Source organism: Cherax quadricarinatus, chromosome 58, assembly GCF_038502225.1.
Source record: "Cherax quadricarinatus isolate ZL_2023a chromosome 58, ASM3850222v1, whole genome shotgun sequence".
In the NCBI taxonomy this organism is placed as follows: Eukaryota; Metazoa; Arthropoda; class Malacostraca; order Decapoda; family Parastacidae; genus Cherax; species Cherax quadricarinatus.
Genome location: NC_091349.1, coordinates 3,002,157 through 3,020,907, shown reverse-complemented (window position 1 = coordinate 3,020,907; position 18,751 = coordinate 3,002,157). Strand labels below are relative to the sequence as shown.

General features: G+C 42.3%; 1 protein-coding gene across 4 annotated transcripts in view; it reads left to right on the top strand.

Annotated features, from left to right (window-relative positions):
• Nucleotides 1-18,751, top strand: part of LOC128697948 (alpha-(1,3)-fucosyltransferase C-like) — a 36,756-nt gene that overhangs the window by 10,079 nt on the left and 7,926 nt on the right. For 2 of the 4 annotated variants that reach the window (XM_070097518.1, XM_053789932.2), the window contains exons 2-3: nucleotides 3,645-3,744; nucleotides 4,688-4,839. In XM_070097518.1, the coding sequence (XP_069953619.1) occupies nucleotides 3,718-3,744; nucleotides 4,688-4,839 (179 nt within the window). In that variant the 5' untranslated portion in view covers nucleotides 3,645-3,717. The remainder of the gene's footprint in view (nucleotides 1-3,644; nucleotides 3,745-4,687; nucleotides 4,840-18,751) is intronic. The other 2 variants (XM_070097519.1, XM_070097520.1) reach the window with 2 other exon arrangements.

The following is an 18,751-nucleotide window of genomic DNA, read 5'->3' as shown; positions in this document are numbered from 1 at the left end:
TGTGAGACTCGTCTTGGGTCATCCGACACATGTGAGACTCGTCTTGGGTCATCCGACACATGTGAGACTCGTCTTGGGTCATCCGACACATGTGAGACTCGTCTTGGGTCATCCGACACATGTGAGACTCGTCTTGGGTCATCCGACACATGTGAGACTCGTCTTGGGTCATCCGACACATGTGAGACTCGTCTTGGGTCATCCGACACATGTGAGACTCGTCTTGGGTCATCCGACACATGTGAGACTCGTCTTGGGTCATTCAAGCAACCACTTAATTAATAAGACATGAGATAGAGACGAATTTACTAAGATAAATGACGAATTACGACAATACTGGGACTAACGATGGAGATATTGGGGTTTAGAGAGTCATCTGAGGTGCAGCATCACTGAACGTCTTGTCAAAAAAATTATTGATGAAAAGTGATCAGGATAATAGGCTACTGTCTTGGGAGATTTCAACAATAAAGAAATAAATTGGACAGCCTACGAGGCTGTAATTGTCAATAAATACTCCACAGTTCCTAGAGGTAATGACAGGTTGTTTATGTATTAATATATAAGTGAAGTGAGGTGAAGTGAGAGAAGTGACACCCTCAATACTTGGTCTTTACCACAGTAAAGGAAGAAATGTTTAACGTAAATTATCTTAAATCACATGAAAGAGTGATTATCTTTGACTTGACTGGTGTCCCGTAGCACCGTTAGTAGCGCATTTGTCTTAAACATTGAGGTCCTTGGTTCGATCCCCAGTATGGATGGAAACATTGAGGGCGTGTGTCCTTAAGAGACCTGCTGTCCCTGTTCACCTAGCAGTAAATAGGTACCAGGGTGTTAGTCGACTAGTGTGGGTCACATCCTAGGGACAAAATTAAACTAATCTGACCGGGGCTTTCTATATGGCATGCATGTAAGTGATGTCAACGAGATTTGTATAAATTGTATCACGTGCTTGTTGAAATAAAGATTATTATTATTGTTATTATTATTATTATTATTATTATTATTATTATTATTATTATTATTTTTATTATTATTACAGAGGTGAGGAAACAGCACAAGAACAGGAACGGCTGGATTGTAAGAATTTAGAGTGATTCACAACAGTTAGTGAAACTGAGCGAGATAAAATATTACAGGACACAGGAATACATATCATGTCTGCAGAGAATTCTGTTATATTTGTGAAACTATCCAGTCAGTAGACATGTTAGAAATATACCCCAAACATGCTAGAAATATACCTCTAACATGTTAGATATATATCTCCAACATGTTAGAAATATACCTCTAACATGTTAGATATATATCTCCAACATGCTAGAAATATACCTCTAACATGTTAGATATATATCTCCAACATGTTAGAAATATACCTCTAACATGTTAGATATATATCTCCAACATGTTAGAAATATACCTCTAACATGTTAGAAATATACCTCTAACATGTTAGATATATATCTCCAACATATATATCTCTAACATGTTAGATATACATCTCCAACATGTTAGAAATATACCTCTAACATGTTAGATATATATCTCCAACATGCTAGAAATATACCTCTAACATGTTAGATATATATCTCCAACATGTTAGAAATATACCTCTAACATGTTAGATATATATCTCCAACATGTTAGAAATATACCTCTAACATGTTAGATATATATCTCCAACATGTTAGAAATATACCTCTAACGTGTTAGATATATATCTCCAACATGTTAGAAATATACCTCTAACATGTTAGATATATATCTCCAACATGTTAGAAATATACCTCTAACGTGTTAGATATATATCTCCAACATGTTAGAAATATACCTCTAACATGTTAGAAATATACCTCTAACATGTTAGAAATATACCTCTAACATGATAGAAATATTTCTCTAACATGTTAGAAATATACCTCTAACATGATAGAAATATATCTCTAACATGTTAGAAATATACCTCTAACATGTTAGAAATATACTTCTAACATGTTAACAATATACCTCCAACGTGTCCCTGGACTGACTGTTCTCAATACTGGTTCCAAATTCTTTATTTTTCATAAATCTCCAACACTATCCATTAACCATTCTTTCATATATCTTCTTTTACCCGAATACAATACCATAAATATTATAGCTCTCTCTCTCTCTCTCTGGACATAATTTATCTCTGTCTTGTAATATTTTATCGCATTCAGAAAGTTTGCGAGTGCATTTAGAAGAGATGTTTGATATCCAGCAATTTTCCAAATCCAAAAATATCATTAAGTTGGGGATACTGAGGTAAATAAAGAGGTAGTGAAGAAATTATTACTAAATGTTGATAAAAAGAATATAGCAGAGCTAGATGATATATCAATCCGGGTTTTAAAAGAGTGTGCAGAACTAAGGCTTTTTCTTATACTATTTTTTTAAGATTTTATTTCAAATGGAAGATGGTGTAGGTTAGGCTAGGCTAAAGTTCGTCAGGCAGGAGGATATTAGTTTTATGTTGAGTCGCCACTGGAGCTTTTGGTCATCTGACAGGCCTTTCCCTGGCTTACTACTCCACTACTTTAAAAATTAAAGATCATCGTGTCATTGTAAGTATATGGTAAACAATACTGGAAGGTGAATGAAGCGCTTGGAGAGGGACAACCTTTGACGATTTCGTGAGTCATGTTGACGGCAGTGAGGGGACTTGAGCTAGAGTTCGTCACGGCCACGCTAGCTGGAGATTCGTCTGTAAAAACTTGCATTTGTGGTCACAGTAGTGCCTGTGCTAACCTTCCTATGGTGTAGAAATATACCTAGTTGGACGAATCTTATTGTGGCTAGCTGGTCTAGTGGCTAACGCGACGGGCTGGAGTTTTGAGGCTCTCTGACCGCGGGTTCAATCCCGGCCGGGGTATGGTCTGACTAGTAAACAGTACGGCTTTCTGTTAGGCAAGAAGTGGGCACAAATGAAACTAATGTGACATTTTATTGCGACAACGTTTCGCTCTCCAGGAGCTTTGTTAAGCTCTCTTCCTCGCAGTAAGGCTTTCTTTGTGGAAACTCCAATATATCACACCCATTAACCTGGTACATACTGTCCACGGAAAAATGGTCGGGCAGATTGTAAATTTATCTAGAGTTTAAAGGAGATTTTGATAGTTCCACACGAGAGAGAAACATATGATTAAAGTTTGATAAAATTATATTTAAAAATCATAGAGGAAAACACCGGTTGTGTGGAACAACCTGCCATGTTGGGTCATCGCAGTTAATACCTTGGATAGCTCAAAAAAAAAAAAAATAGGTGTGACGAGGACCTGCTTAGCATAGGTTAGTAGACCTAGTGTGGTCATCCCCTATTCGTATTACTTATATATGGGAATAGGTGAGTAATACCTGCCTAGTATCGGCCGGTTAAGATTACAGCGATGTTGGTCCATATTTTTATGGGTAATGGGACTACTCCCGTGACCTCTGTTATTTAAGCGGGTTATGGAATTTTAATGATAAACGTTTTGTTCAGTGGGAACATTATCAGTTCACGAACTGATAAAATCATAAATAAAAATGCCACCAACTCGCATACTGTGTTTTATTTACATACTCTTGGTAAATTCCACTATTGTATTAGCGTACTTTGTTATGTTTTTATCTGGCAGCAGCAGAGTTGTGTGTGCGGGGGCGAAGTAGAGGTGACCACAACAATACTGCTTCTAACACCAACACCTCGTCATGCTGAGAGACTGCAACAAAACCAAGGTTAGTTATCCCCAACTTGGTGCGTTGGCTTTCCTAGGTACACAGTACTGTTATGTTTGATTGTAAGTGTTGAATGTTTAAACATCAAGAATAAGTAAATTATTGGCGAGATGAGAAAATGAAGTTTGAGGGAAGAAGGGAAGACAGAAACATGGAGTTTAGGAAGGAGTAGGATAAAAATGTTCGGGATTATCAGAGGAGAATCTTGAAGGGACAGTAAAGGATCAGAATATGTGAGGAAAAAGAATGTTGCAAGGGACAATTTGAGAGATCAGTTAAGACGATTTTACACAAAACAAATTTGACGAATAGTTGGTTACATAAACTTAAATCCTGTCGACTGGACGAGGGTCATTAAGGCTGTATGATACCTGTACACCCCCAGTCCCAAACACAGACCTATAGGGAATAAAGTAAACTGTATATAAACTAAGATATATATCCCCAAGTGTACATGCACTGTTTCTCTCAGTGTACATATATCAAGAGAGATATACCCACCAGAATACATGCACATTGGGTAGGTTTAGGTAAGGTTTGTCAGGAAACAGGACAAGTTTCCTGACACGGGTCTTAGTCATATGATGATCTAAGAGCTGGAGCTTGTGGTCATCTGACCAAGGCTTTCCACTTCACACTGGGTAACATAGATATGATATCATACTTATTTCACTGTAAACATCAAGCTAACATACAAACGGAACAGTATAACAAACACCGCATAATGACAAACTAACACACGTGGAGTAATAAAATCGATAACGTGTAATGTAGATATTGTCTTCAGACAATATCTTGAAGTGAGCCTCTGTGTGAATTATCTTGATATAGTTTTGTTTGCAAAACAGACTTGTCAGAAATATAAAACATTCGTATACAACCCATATATTCCTGTCTCGTAATACTAACACCATACATCAACATGTTGTTGTGTTCATTTCAGAGGTTGTTCCTGTCAGTGTTGATGATCAGCTTCGTGACACTGGGCACCTACATACTGTACACAAGCAGTAGACTAACGTGGGTCGTGCCATCCACTGTTTCTTTCCGCAGCAGCACCCGGGTAACCCTCGCTGACACCATCTTCAAACTCCTGTGAGTGTACTTACTGGTAGTTCACCGGCGTTGTCTTATTGTCATGATTATGTGCTCTTACACTTACGTATATATATATATATATATATATATATATATATATATATATATATATATATATATATATATATATATATATATATATATATATATATATGTATATATACATATATATATGTATATATATACATTATCATTAAACTTATTAAACTTTGCATTGTTGATGCAAAATTTGTATTTAATGATAAGTTTTACACTCAGAAGTTTGGTATGGCAATGGGAAATCCTCTTTCACCTGTTCTTAGTAACCTATACATGGAATTTTTTGAAACAAGGTTACTTAACACAATCCTCCCTAATAGAGCTAAATGGTTCAGATATGTTGATGATATTTTGTGTCTTATGCCCAAAAATGTAGATATACACCATTTCCTAGGAAAATTAAATAGCTTAGCCCATTCTATAAACTTTACTATTGAGTTTGAAGAAAATAACTCATTGCCTTTTCTAGATGTTTTAATTATTAAGGGTAATAATGAATTCAAATTTAAAATTTACAGAAAACCTACAAATAACTGTTCCTATGTCCACTATTATTCCTCGCATCAAGATAGAGTCAAACTGTCTGTTTTCTCATCAATGTTTCTGAGAGCTTTACGAATTTGTAGTCCTGAGTTCATAGATGAGGAAATATCCAAAATTTATGAAATAGGTAATGATTTAAAATACCCAAGAAATGTAATTGATAAATCTTTTAAAGTTGCTAGAAATACTTTTTACTATCCAAAAAGGGACAACCAGCCTTATTCAGCTAAAAATATGTTGGTTATTCGTCTCTCGACCTGCGGGGAGAGAGGACGCTTCTACTGGTTCTCTTGCACGCCACCTGGTGAGGAAAACATAGTATTAGCGCCAAGATGGCGGACCGACTGTACCGGCGCATTAATACTGTCTGCATTCAGCTGGTTAGAGGAACTTTAAGCAACGACACGATGAACGTTCTCCTGCCAAGCATTATCAGGGACTGTTATGGCATCCCCAACGAAGAGCTGTATGGTGTGGCACTGAATGGAATGTCAAGGGTCTTCGTGAAGTTCATGAGGGCTGACTTCTACTCTACCATCGTAGATGAATTTCAAGAACGACGGATGAGTATCAATTCGGCAGTGGAAGTATGCTTGCATGATGTGTCTAAGTATTTTACTTGGGTGAAGGTAAGGAACGTACCTTTTGAGGCAACAGCATACAGCATCCAAGATGTGTTCAGTGGTTATGGAACTGTACACTCGACGAGCATGGGAATGTGGAGGGACGGCCCTTATGAGGGGATGCCGGAAGGATCATGCACACTGAAAATGACCCTGAGGAGACCGATACCATCATATGTTACATTGCGTAACCATAGAACACAGGTTTTTGTTCACTATGCGGGGCAGAGGAAGACGTGCCGTTTATGTGACTCTTATGAGCACATGGTGGCACAATGCCCCAGGAGACAGGAGCCTAGGCGTCAGGAGACAGCTGCTGTGGATACGCCATTAGAAGCCACGGATGTTATGACGGATGAAGTGGAAAGACGGGGTACAGGCCTATGGAGTGAGGAGGTCGACAGGGCAGAGGTGGTTTTGGAGACGTGTGTTACACTACCAGTGGAAACGGGAGGGGAGGGAATATCGCCGTCAGACAGACCGTTAGATAATGCAGAGTCAGCTCAGGACGGGATTTTGGAGGCTGTGCTGAAGGATTTTTTGGAAGAGTCGGTGCTTGGTGTGGAAAGTGATGTGAGGTCAGGTGATGACAAGGTGATGGATGAACAGAAGCAGGGTAAGGAAGACTTGAGTGAGGTTCGAAAGGAGAGCAATGTGGTGGTGGAGGTCCATCAAGAAGATGTGGTTGAAGAAGAAATGTATGTAGAGGGTAGCATCAGGGGAGATCAGCGGGGGCATCAGACATGGACGAGGTCCTCACACCAGCGCAGAGGCCTGGGAAGAAGATGTGGGCAGCTGTGGTTGCAAAGGCAAGTCAGGGAGGAGGGGGGGGCAATGGGAAGCTAGGTGGGAAGGGACAGGGAGGGGTTGGAGGGCAGGAACGAGGGATTGATAGAGAAGAACCGAGACCTATGAAAGGAGGACCAAGTAAGCCTCAGCGGCACAGGGGTAAGCCGCCTTTCTTGTAAAATTCAGGTGTGTAACTTTCAATGTAAACGGTCTTAAAAACGAGGTCAAGAGGGTATGGTTAGAGTGGGTTTTGAGGAGATTTAGCATTGATGTCTGTTTTTTGCAGGAACATAACCATAGGTTAGGATGTGAGCTGTTGTTGAAAGGTTATAGGTTGTTTACATGTGATGCTTTGAGGTTGAAAGGAGGTGTGGCTGTGGCGGTAAAGGAGACCAGTCCTTTGCGTATCCTGGGTTGGGAGGAGGGGGGGGGGTGGGAGGGTTGTCAGGGTGGATGGGTTTTGGGGGGCCAGGAGGGTTAGTTTTGTAGGTGTGTACATGCCAGCAACTAGTAACACTAGAGTGAAGGTGGATTTTGTACGCGAGGTTCTGGTATATCACTTGAGAGGTTTACCTGCTTTTACGGTGATTGGTGGGGATTGGAATTGTGTCATTAGGAAGGGTGATGTGGTTCCGAGGGGGGCGGGTTGTGTTTTGGGGGTCCTGCGGGATGTTTTGCGAGATGTTGGAGCAGTAGATGTGGTGGGAAGTAGGGGATATGGAGTGGAGCACACTTTTATTCGTAGGGGATATGAGGCAAGGTTAGATAGGATTTATGTTAGGCAGGGCATAGGTGTGGAGAGGGTGAGGACTATCGATGTGGGTTTTTCTGATCATCGTGCTGTTATAGCAGATTTGAGGGTAGATGGCATAGTGAGGGTTTATGCAGGATATTGGAAATTAAATGTGAGGCTACTTAGGGAAAAGGATGAACCTACGGGGTTTGAAGATTGGTGGAAATCCTTGTGGGAGACTAGGAATATGGAAATGGATTTGCTGGATTGGTGGGAAATGAGGGCTAAAGTTGAAATAGGGAAATTTTTTAAAGTAAGGGGTAAGGAGATGGCTAGGTGGAGCTATGGCCTACAAAATTATCTTGAGGGTCAGTTAAATGACTGTTATGCAGAGGAACGTGTGGGGCGGAGTGAGGACATGGAACGTTTGCGAAATAGGTTGGCGGAAATTCACAATGAAAAATTTGAGGCAATTCGAGTTAGGGCAGGGTTGGAGGATGTCTTAAGGGGAGATAGGCCATCGGGTTTTGTATTAAGGAGGTTTAAGGAACGGCAGGCGAAGACCACCTTGGCGTATATTGAGGTAGGTACAGGGGGGGGTGGTTTTGAGGAGGGTCAAGGCCTATCCACCACGGAAAATATTAGTTTGTATGCAGATTTTTGGTTTAGGGAGAAGTGGAGGAGGGTTGGCAGGGGAGTGGGTGAGGGACGGTTTGGGGATGAAGGGTTTAATAGAGTATTAAGTGAGCAGGACAGTAACAGAATCGAGGGTAGTATTACTGTAGAGGAGGTGGAGGAGGCAGTTTTTGGGATGTGCCAGGGTAAAACCCCAGGCATAGACGGACTACCAAACGATTTTTATAGGTATCATTGGGGGAGTGTACGGCATTGTTTGGTGGGGGTTTTGAATTGTATGTTAAATAGTGGGAGGATGGGGAAATCACAAAGAACGGGTGTCACGGTTTTAGTGCCCAAAAAGAAGGAATGCCGAGTTTTGAATGATTATCGTGCGATTACGTTAATGTGCTCGGATTACAAGATTTTTGCTAAAGTTTTGGGCAACAGAATGAGGAAAGTGTTGGGTTTAGTGTTACATAGGGGACAGTTGGGAATTCCGGGAAGAAGGATGAGGGATGGACATGGAGTGATTAGGGATTTTCTAGAGAGATGTTCGGGAGGGGGAATACTAGGTTTAGATTGGGTGAATGCTTATGATTGCGTGGACAGAGATTTCTTAGGGGTTTGCTTAGAGAGGTTGGGTTTTCGGGAGGGGGTAGTGAGGTGGGTGAACACCCTGTATGATAGGGCTGAGGTGAGGGTACAGGTCAATGGGAGGTTGGGTGAAAGTGTACCAATGGAGAGAGGTTTGAGACAGGGCTGTCCGATGTCACAGCTGCTCTTTGCGTGTGTGCAGAATCCTTTTTATGAGTCTGTTGAGAGGGTAATGAACAATCAGGAGATGGAAGGGGGGTGCAAAGGGGGCATCGTTGGGTATGTGGATGATACTACTGTTATGCTAAGGGGTAAGGAGGAGTTAAGGAGGGTGGGAAGAGTGATTCAGATGTTTGGTATGAATACCGGAATGAGAGTTAATACGGTGAAATCAAGGTTACTAGAGGTCGGTAATTGGATAGGGGGGGGCTTGGGGATAGGGTTAGGATGGACAGTGGTTGACAGAATCAAGGTATGTGGGATATGGTATTTGGCGGAAGTGCAGGCATGCAGAAGGGTAAATTCGGAGTCTGTCAAGGGTAAGGTTTTAAGTAGACTAGGAGGTTTAAGTGCGAGGGACTTAGCTTTACATCAGAGGGTAGTGGTGGTAAATTCACTTGTCTATAGCAAGGTATGGGGGGTGGCAGAGGTTTTTCCCTTAGAGGTACGAGATATTGTGGAAATGCAGAGGAGGGTGCTGAAGTTTGTGTGGGGATTTGGGAGGGCATGGTTAAGTAAGGAGGTAGTTATGACGGATGTTCGGAGAGGGGGTTTAGGTTTGTTGCCTTTAGGACTGAGAGTAATGGCTGTATATATCAAGTGGAGGTATATGAGGGAAGGGGGTGTGAGGGGAGCTAAAGTAGGAAGAGTTATGGAGGAGGCACGTAAATGGTGGAGTGGGAAGGAATTGAGGGTTTGTGAAGATATGTTGCGTTTTTTATTGACAGTGCAACAGGTGGATAAAATCAAAGTGAAACGGTTGGTGAGGGTAGTGAAAGGTCAAGGAATTATGCAAGGGGTAGCCGTGTATCCAACGTATGATTGGGGGGTTATTTGGAAAGATTTTAGTAAGCTGCGGATACCGGCTAGAGTAAGAGAATTAGTATATAGGTTTATCATGGGGATTCTGGCTTCCAAGGAGGTGTTACGTAGTATGGGATTTGTGGAAGAGGCTTTTTGTCAGTTTTGTGGTGATGTTGAAACGGCATTTCATGTGGTTTTTTTTTGTACCTCCTTGGAGGGGGTGAGATCATGGATGGGTGGGGTTATCAGACTGTTGGGGGGGGGTCGTTTGTCGCTTTTAAGGGCTTTACTACTGGATGTAGGGGGAGTGTCTAGGGATGTAGGAAGGGCTATAATGTATATCATAGTGGATTATCTGGACATTTCATGGGGAATGAGGGGATTAAGGGGTGATATGAGGATAAAAGCGTTGGCGGGCCGTTTCTATAGGACGAAGTGTAGGAATAAGTTGGTTTATGGGGCGTCTTGGGAAAAAAGTTTCCCGGAAGGTTATAGGAATCTCACTGTGGGTTCCCTTGGGCGGGGTCCCTGAGGATGGACAAAGGAGTGGTCTCCTTATGGGGGGATGTAAAGGGGGGGGGTTGTTTTTGGTTTATCTGGAACTGATGTGTGTAAGAGGAAGGTAGTGAGAATTTTTTTTTTTTTATATTTTATTTAAAAACTTCATGTACAGATATTAATAGGTACATATACAAAAAAATGATCAAGGACAACATCAGTAAATCAATATATAAACACAAAACAATCCAGGCAACATCTGCCAGTCTACTATATACAAGTTTTTATAACATATCACAATTTAAGAAGGAATAAAGTTATAATAACAAAGGCCACAAAATGGCTATTAAGAAAACTCCTAAAATTACAACCTCAACACAATAATGCTCCAAGCTTAATGACAATCACCCATAATACCTCCCTCAACAAATACACCAGACCTACAATATGCCTTATTAAGAAACCTGTGCTGCAACACAGGTGACCCATCATCCCCCCCCCACTCACACATACACATTGAAAACTAACCCTATCACCAACCTGAATAATCATGACATTAATTATCCTCAATTTAGGATTATTATGTCACATGTCACTTGAGGAAGCATTATTTACAACCATGAATGGTACAGGACTACCAAAATTACAATACCTTAAATAAGAACAATAATAATAGGTAATTACTACCAAAACTGATGCTGGCCCACGTTACAATAAAACAAAAATAACTCAGTGCTTCAAGGAAATAGTGCAAGGAAAACCCTCTCAAGAAAATTCAAATTCAATTGCAATACCAGTGTAAGTGGAACATAATACGCTACCAAAGAAATATACATGTTATATAATTTATAGGTTATACATTAATACATGTTATATATTTAATCTGCTCCTTACACCTTCCCCATCAAGGGCACTAAGCAAAACTTATCTTGCACAACCTCTCATCTGGTCACACACTAGTACCTCCAATCACACCCAACCACATCACTGCATTCCCAAGGAGGTGAGCCCGTTGAAATCCCCTGAACCCCCCCCCCTTTTACCAACCCACTCACCCCGGCAGTTAAAGCCCCTTATAACGCCAATAAAATCCCTATTGTTAGTCCTCTATAACCTTCAGAAAAATACTCTTCCCACCTTTTCCCAAAAATGTCTCTGTTGCGACACAAAGTTCGATAAAACGTCGCCGCCAAAGTCCTTCTCAGCACATCCCCACCCACCTTCCCCCTCATACCCCATAAAACATATATGTAGTCCACGATGACATATGCTAAACCTCTTACCACACTCTCCTCCACACCACTCATATCAAGACTCAACGCTCGCAATACCGCCACACCTTGGCCCCCCACCCTCACCACTACCTTACGCATCCATACCCTGATGCACTCCAAACCTTCACAAAAATAGACGACATGATACGCAGTCTCTTCCCCACTGCATCTGCCACACCCCCCACCCTCAATAACCCTCCTGTCTCGGAGCATCGCTCCCGTTGGCAAAATCCCATGCAGGAAACGGTACATAACCTCACGCGCCCTAGGTCGTATCCTTAATGTACTAAACCTTCGCCATATTACATCCCATGCATACATGGGGTAGATCCCTTCAACCGGCGCCACTACATGTTTCTCTAACAATTTACACAACGTTCCCACCTTTACTTTTCCTGGTTCCCTGGCTAACATTAAGGCGCGTAACACTGTCTCGCATTCCTTCATTTCCGCCCCTCCATACCATTTCCTCAGGTGAGCATGTACCTTATCTAGCTGACCCTCCCTCCATCCACCTGCACTCATCACTTCCCTCTTAATAAACACACATTTCACGCGCTTTCTCAAGTCCAACAAACCCAACCCTCCCCTACATACCGGCAATGTCACTACCTCCCTTCGCAACCAGTTGCACCCTGAACCCCACAAAAATTTGAACACCATTCTAAGAATACTCGTGATCGCCGTTCCTGTTAACGGCATCACAGCCGAAACAAACCAGACTTTACTATATAGTAATACATTGATGACAATTACACGCTGCCTAAGGGTTAAATGGTGAGGTCGCAGCATTCCCAAACGTCGCTGCACCTGTTCCACCATCCTATTCGAATTGCTAACCCTTGCAGCACTCAGGTCAGCCTCATACATGACACCGCAGATTTTCAGACTCCCGGTCCTCCGCTGCACAACATCACATCCCCACTCTAATCTCTCTGTCCACTCTCCCAGCCCCATGATCATTGACTTTTCCAGATTTACCTTCATCCCAGTAGCTCTCCCAAAAGTGTGTACAACTTCCCCCAAAAGTCCTAACCGTGTCTCCTCACTTGCCAAAATAGTGGTATCATCAACATAGCCCACCAAACCAGGCCACGGCTTCAGCTCACCATCCCTCCCCCCCGGCCTTAGACGATCCTCCACCATCCTATAAAAGGGATCCTGAACACATGCAAACAATATTTGTGATAAAGGACATCCCTGCCGAAGACCCCGCTCCATGTTGACACCCCCCCCCACACACCCATTGATTTGCACCCTTACCTTCGCATTTGAGTACAGCGTATCCACCCACCCCACTATTTCTTCGCCAAACCCCTGTCGTAGGAGAATATCCCTCAAAGCCTTTCTTTCCACCCTATCATAAGCCCCTTGCCAATCCAACGCCACCAACGCTCCTCTTTCCCTTTCCATGTCCTCCAGGAACCCCTTGATAATCCCGTGGCCCACGCTCATTGACCTACCAGGTAAACCAAACTGAGACTCAAACACGACCCTCCCCACAACACATTTAAGCCGATTCCCAAGAATTTTCGCAAATAATTTATAATCAGCACAAAGCAATGAAATGGCTCGATAATCCCGAAGGGTACTCTGCTGTTTACCCTTTGGGACCAACACCACCACCGCCGTTGCCTGAGATTCTCCCATCTTACCTCCGTCTTTCATGGCATTCATTAACCTTACTAGGAAACCCCTAAGCAGACCCCAGTGCTGTACATAAAATTCGCTAGGTAAACCATCGATCCCGGGTGCCTTACCCTTCCTCATGTCCATAAGGGCTCTCCATATTTCCCCCTCCTCAATGACCCCACCCAGTGCCTCCCGATCACTCCTCCCCAGTTTGCACGGCACATACTCACATACCTTCCCAAGAACCTCACCATCCACCCCACTACTTTTCCCGTATTCCTCAAACCATCTATCTGCATATGCACTCATCCCCTTGGTGTCCCTTAATACCTGACCCTCTCTAAAACCCCCCACAGAAGATATGACTTGCAAACCTGGTATTGTAGTCGTTCGCTGTCGTACCTTCTGTCCTCGCAGCACACAAGCTGATGGCTTGTCGCCCCAGAGTACTTCGTCTAACCCCGCCTGTACCCGTACAGCTGCAAAACGTTCTTCTTGCAAATCCCGTATTCTGTCCTTCAACATGTGTATATCCTCCACCGGGTACACCCCGGCCACCGCCCCCCCCTCGTAACAATTCCGTAATCTAGATTCTAAGTAATTTGACAAGCAATTGATTAATGCGTTTGCCCTCCCTCACATAAAAATGACGTATTCGTAACTTAGCCACACTATCCCACCATCCTACCACGTCTTCCTCAGTTCTTCTGTCGGCACAGAGCTGTTCCCAAAATGTTGCAAACGCTTCCACTCCCTCCCTATCCCCCAAAACCATCGTGTTCAGTTTCCAATAACTTCCCTGCCTACGAGCCAAAGCATCCCATCCCACCTCCACTAATACCGCCCTATGATCGGAAGACACCATCTCTATAGTTTTAAAAGACTCTACCAAAACCCTCCGAGATAAATATAACCTGTCCAAACGAGCCGCATATCCCCTTCTTATAAACGTATGTTCCACCTCCCACAGACCTCCCCCGAATGCATCACGTAACTGAAGATCTCTAAGCAGGCCCCCCAAGACTGAGGAAAAATATCCCGCTCCTCTGGGTTCCACGTCCGTCTTCTTAATTACACAATTCCAATCCCCCCCCACAATCGCGACAGACGGTAACGTGCGTAGGTAATACACGAGCTCCTCCCGCACAAAATCCATCTTCACTTTCACGTCACTTTCTGCTGGGGCATACACACACACAAACGCCACTCTCTCTCCCATCCACCATCCTTCCACACGTAAAACTCTCCCCCCCCCCCCCCCCCTCTTTCCTATGCAATACAAACGGGCTCGCCTCCCTGATCAACACACCCACTCCTCCTTTTAAACGCTCAGACGGCAACACATAAGCCTGAAACCCAGGGACCACTAATTCACGACCAAGCTTAAAATTGTGCTCCTGCACAAAAGCTACGTCAACCTTATACCTATTCAAAAACATCCTGAAGCACTCCCGTTTAACACCATCACACAGACCATTAATATTTATTGTTACACACCTGAGGCCAGCTTAAGGTTTCCTTCCCCGCCTCATGTCAAGATTCTTCCCTTTCAGACTGTTCCCCTGGACTGTGCCTTTGCCACATTTTCCCCCCTCCTTCCCAACCATCCCCCCCCCCTTCTGTTGTGGCCCTCTCGCAGAGTCACTCTGGGTACCAGAACCCCATGTCTTTTTCCCCGGCCTTTGCGCCGGTGTCAGAACATCGTCCGAATCTGACGCTGCTGCCCTTTTCCTTGTAGCTCCCTCAGTTTCCATATCTGAGTCCTGGGAGCCAGCACAATGGACTTCCACCTCTACCACCCTTAATCCGCCTCCATGCCCCTCCATGGCACTCGCACTGTCCACCACAGGTGCCACCTGATCCTCCCCTTCCCCACACACACCTTCTACCCTGATCCCAGGGTCTTGTTCGCTGTAACTCTCCCCCTCCGTAGACTGTAACATAGCCTGTATCACCGTCTCCAACTCCTCCTCAATAGCCTTCACTGCTGCGCCCTCCTGTACCTCCTCACTTGACAACTGTACTGTTGATGGGGCAGGTGATTCATGGATCACCACTTCTTCCGATTCCCCAGGAGGAGCCACCACCACTTCACTCCACATGCGACCACGCCCTCCTCCTTGCACCCGTTCTTCTTTAGGCATTGGGTGCTCATGCGCAGGTGCTCCGCCCCTTGCCGGCCCAGGAGCCACTGTTGATGGGCCAGGTGAGTCATGGATCACCACTTCTTCCGATTCCACTGGAGGAGCCACTACCTCTTCACTCCACATGCGACCACGCCCTCCTCCTTGCCCCCGTTCTTCCTTAGGCATTGGGTGCTCATGCGCAGGTGCTCCGCCCCTTGCCGGCCCAGGAGCCATACTCCGCTTGCCACAGTCTGCCGCCATATGGTCAAATTCGCCACACAGTCGGCACGTACGCCTCTGCCCCGCATACGCTACCATTACCTGGGTTCTAAACTCTTCGAGATATACATACGATGGTATAGGATGCCTAAGCGTCATCTTGAGATTAAAAGAACCCTCAGGAAATCCTGTGTAAGCACCTTTTACCCATTTGCCAGGTTGGGCCAGATGTACAGTTCCATAACGTTCGAAAACATTTCGAATATCTACCTCATCAGCCTCAAAAGGCACGTTGCGGAGCTTAACCCACGAATAATGTCGTGAGACATCAATCAACTTGACCCTCACTGCCGGTGTTACAGTAATGCAGACGTCTTGGTAACGATCAACCAAAGCCTCGTATACTTGAGCAGTTAGCACTTTCACGAAAATTCTATATACACCGTTCAGTGCCACTCCATATAAATCCTCGTCTCTGATGCCATATGTCTCTCGTATAATTTTGGGCAATAACACATCGACTGACGTAGGTGTTAAAGCCCCACTAATAAGTTCAATGCCCACAGTATTCACTCTCCTGCGAACACCTGGCGCCATGTCGTTGACTGATTAGCTCGTCTGGGGAACAGTAGAGGGGTGCAAAGCACGTCCGCACTCTACCTCATCCAGGCAGCGAATGCACAACACCTCCTCGTACCACTGCTGTCAGGTTACTGAGGAGCGTCAGGCAAGGGGGTCTGCACGGCCCAATAGCGATGCAGACAATGAGGTAGTGAGAATTAGGTATGGATGGTAAGCCATGTTTCAAGAGAATGTTTGTCATAGTGAGATATAAGTGTGGTTTCCAGGGTTACTTTTCTAAGCCTGATGGTTATGTTCACTGGGTTTAAAATTTCCTTGAAAGCCAGGATACCGAGCCCTTAGGATCTCGTTTTTAAGTAATTAGATTGACACGTTGGTATCAACACAAAATTTTTTCTGAGATACGTGTCAGTTCTTTTGGGACTGGCACATTACAGCAGCCTTAGTCTTATAACTACTCTGGTTTTATTTAAGTCTCGGGTTCTTTAAATTATTTACATAGCCTAGTATTGTACCGCTACTATGGCATGTGGTGTATTATCTTGTAATTTGAGTGTGAACTACACTATATGCAAATGTTTTGAATGTTTGTAATTCATGGTTAACATTAATATTTGATATCATATTGGTGGTGTATATAATTCTACTTATTACAGTGTATGTGTCTAGGAATGTAATGTTTCATATATGTTTTAGTCTGTGAATTTTGTGTTTTTGTCTTGTTCAAGCCCTACCAACTTTTAGGTTTGATGAGGTCAGGGTATGACCTTTCATTAGGATAATTCAATGTATGTTATTTAGAACGAGGACTGTACAAACGGGGAGAGGGGGGTAGAAGTGTCAGCTGTGTCTGCACTGGTAATAATGATTATTATAAAAGGAGGGTTTATAGGTTATGTATATGGTTGTGGGGTTATGTATATGGTTGTAATATGGCCTTGATCTATGGTGTTCTTAAAATGTACCGGGATTGTGTACTAGAGGTTTTGTAATACCTAGTATGGTTTTTAATTTTATACTATAATCATTATTGTATTTGCTCTGTTTATAAAATTCTGTATTGTAAGGATGTGGAAGGTTGGGTTTTCAATATTCTGGTGTATGTGTTAGGTATGGTGCTCCTGTTTAGCCAAGTACTTGTGACATGGAAGTAAACTATATGTATTTGTTCTGTATACCGATCTGAGTTGTATATTAATTTAATTAACATATATGTATGTGTGTGTGTGTGTATGTGTATATATATATATGTATATATATATATATATGAGTAAATATATGTATGTGTATGTATGTATTGTCATCAATACTAAGTACTTCTATAAAGTTACAGTGGATGTGGTTGGTTTATTGACTATTTTGTAATGTTGGTGTTTAATTTCATGTTCGGAGAGGTATGAAGTTCACTGTATGTACTTTTTATTTATTTTCACTGTGGTTTGTTTTGTAAGTAATACAATGTATTATGTATATGCAGTTTTTAAATAAAATATAAAAAAAAAAAAAAAATATGTTGGTTCTCCCTTACCATGAAAATTTGGTTGATATGTCTTCTCTTCTTAAGACTTTTAATATTAAAGTTGTATTCAAAAATTTTGATACAGTAAAAAAACTTTTGATAAAGAATTCCCCCCAAAATGCTGATGGATGTGTCTATAAGATTCCTTGTAAAATTTGCGATAAAGTTTATTACGGTCAAACTGGTAAAAATCTCGAACTAAGATTAAAACAACATAAATATAGCATTAGAACTGGACAAGATTCCAATGCTCTATTTATTCATGTAAGAGATTTTAACCATCCAATTGATTTTCAAAAAGTTGAGAAAGTAGTATCAAACAAGTCCATGGTCGACAGGAATATAATTGAATCTTGTTTCATAAAAAGCAGTTTTGACAATAATATGAATATTTCCTTTGGTTTATATAAATTAGAGCCATTTATAATTAATAGAATTTGGGAAGAATTTAATAATACACTGGACAAATAATTTTTAAATTTTCTTGGGTAGAATAGTTTGTGGGGTGAGTTGTGCAAAGGACCTATCCAAGTTGGGTCGGCGCGTGTCAGGTGTTTAACCGTTGTGGGATCTGATAGTGAGGTGCTGGCCAGACCCCTTATATAGCTTCCTTGGATGCTTTACTTTCATAGTTCCTTGATAATGTGAATAGTCACGAAAGCGCTTGGAATTTCTCTATTCTTTCAGAGTGGTTGTTTTGCATATATATATATATATATATATATATATATATATATATATATATATATATAAATAGCAACGCTCTTCTTGCCGAATAAGGCAAGCGAAAATTTGTGTATGCAATAATTTTGAAAAAAATATGTTTCATTGTGTTTGTTTATTATGAAATTATTGTAAACTTATATGAAATATATTTAGTTGGGTAAGCTAAATTAAATTGCGCTTGTTATAATAAGGTTGGCAGGCAAGTAAACCACATGACAACAGTGGTCGAGTCCTGTAGGAAGGACAGCTTGACCAACAACTGTGAATTTAATAAATTAGGATGAAATGTATGCCATCTGCTCTTTCAAGCACGGTGATCCCAGAGTGAGCTCAAATCTGGTGAGATTTTGCCAGAATACATGATAAAAATC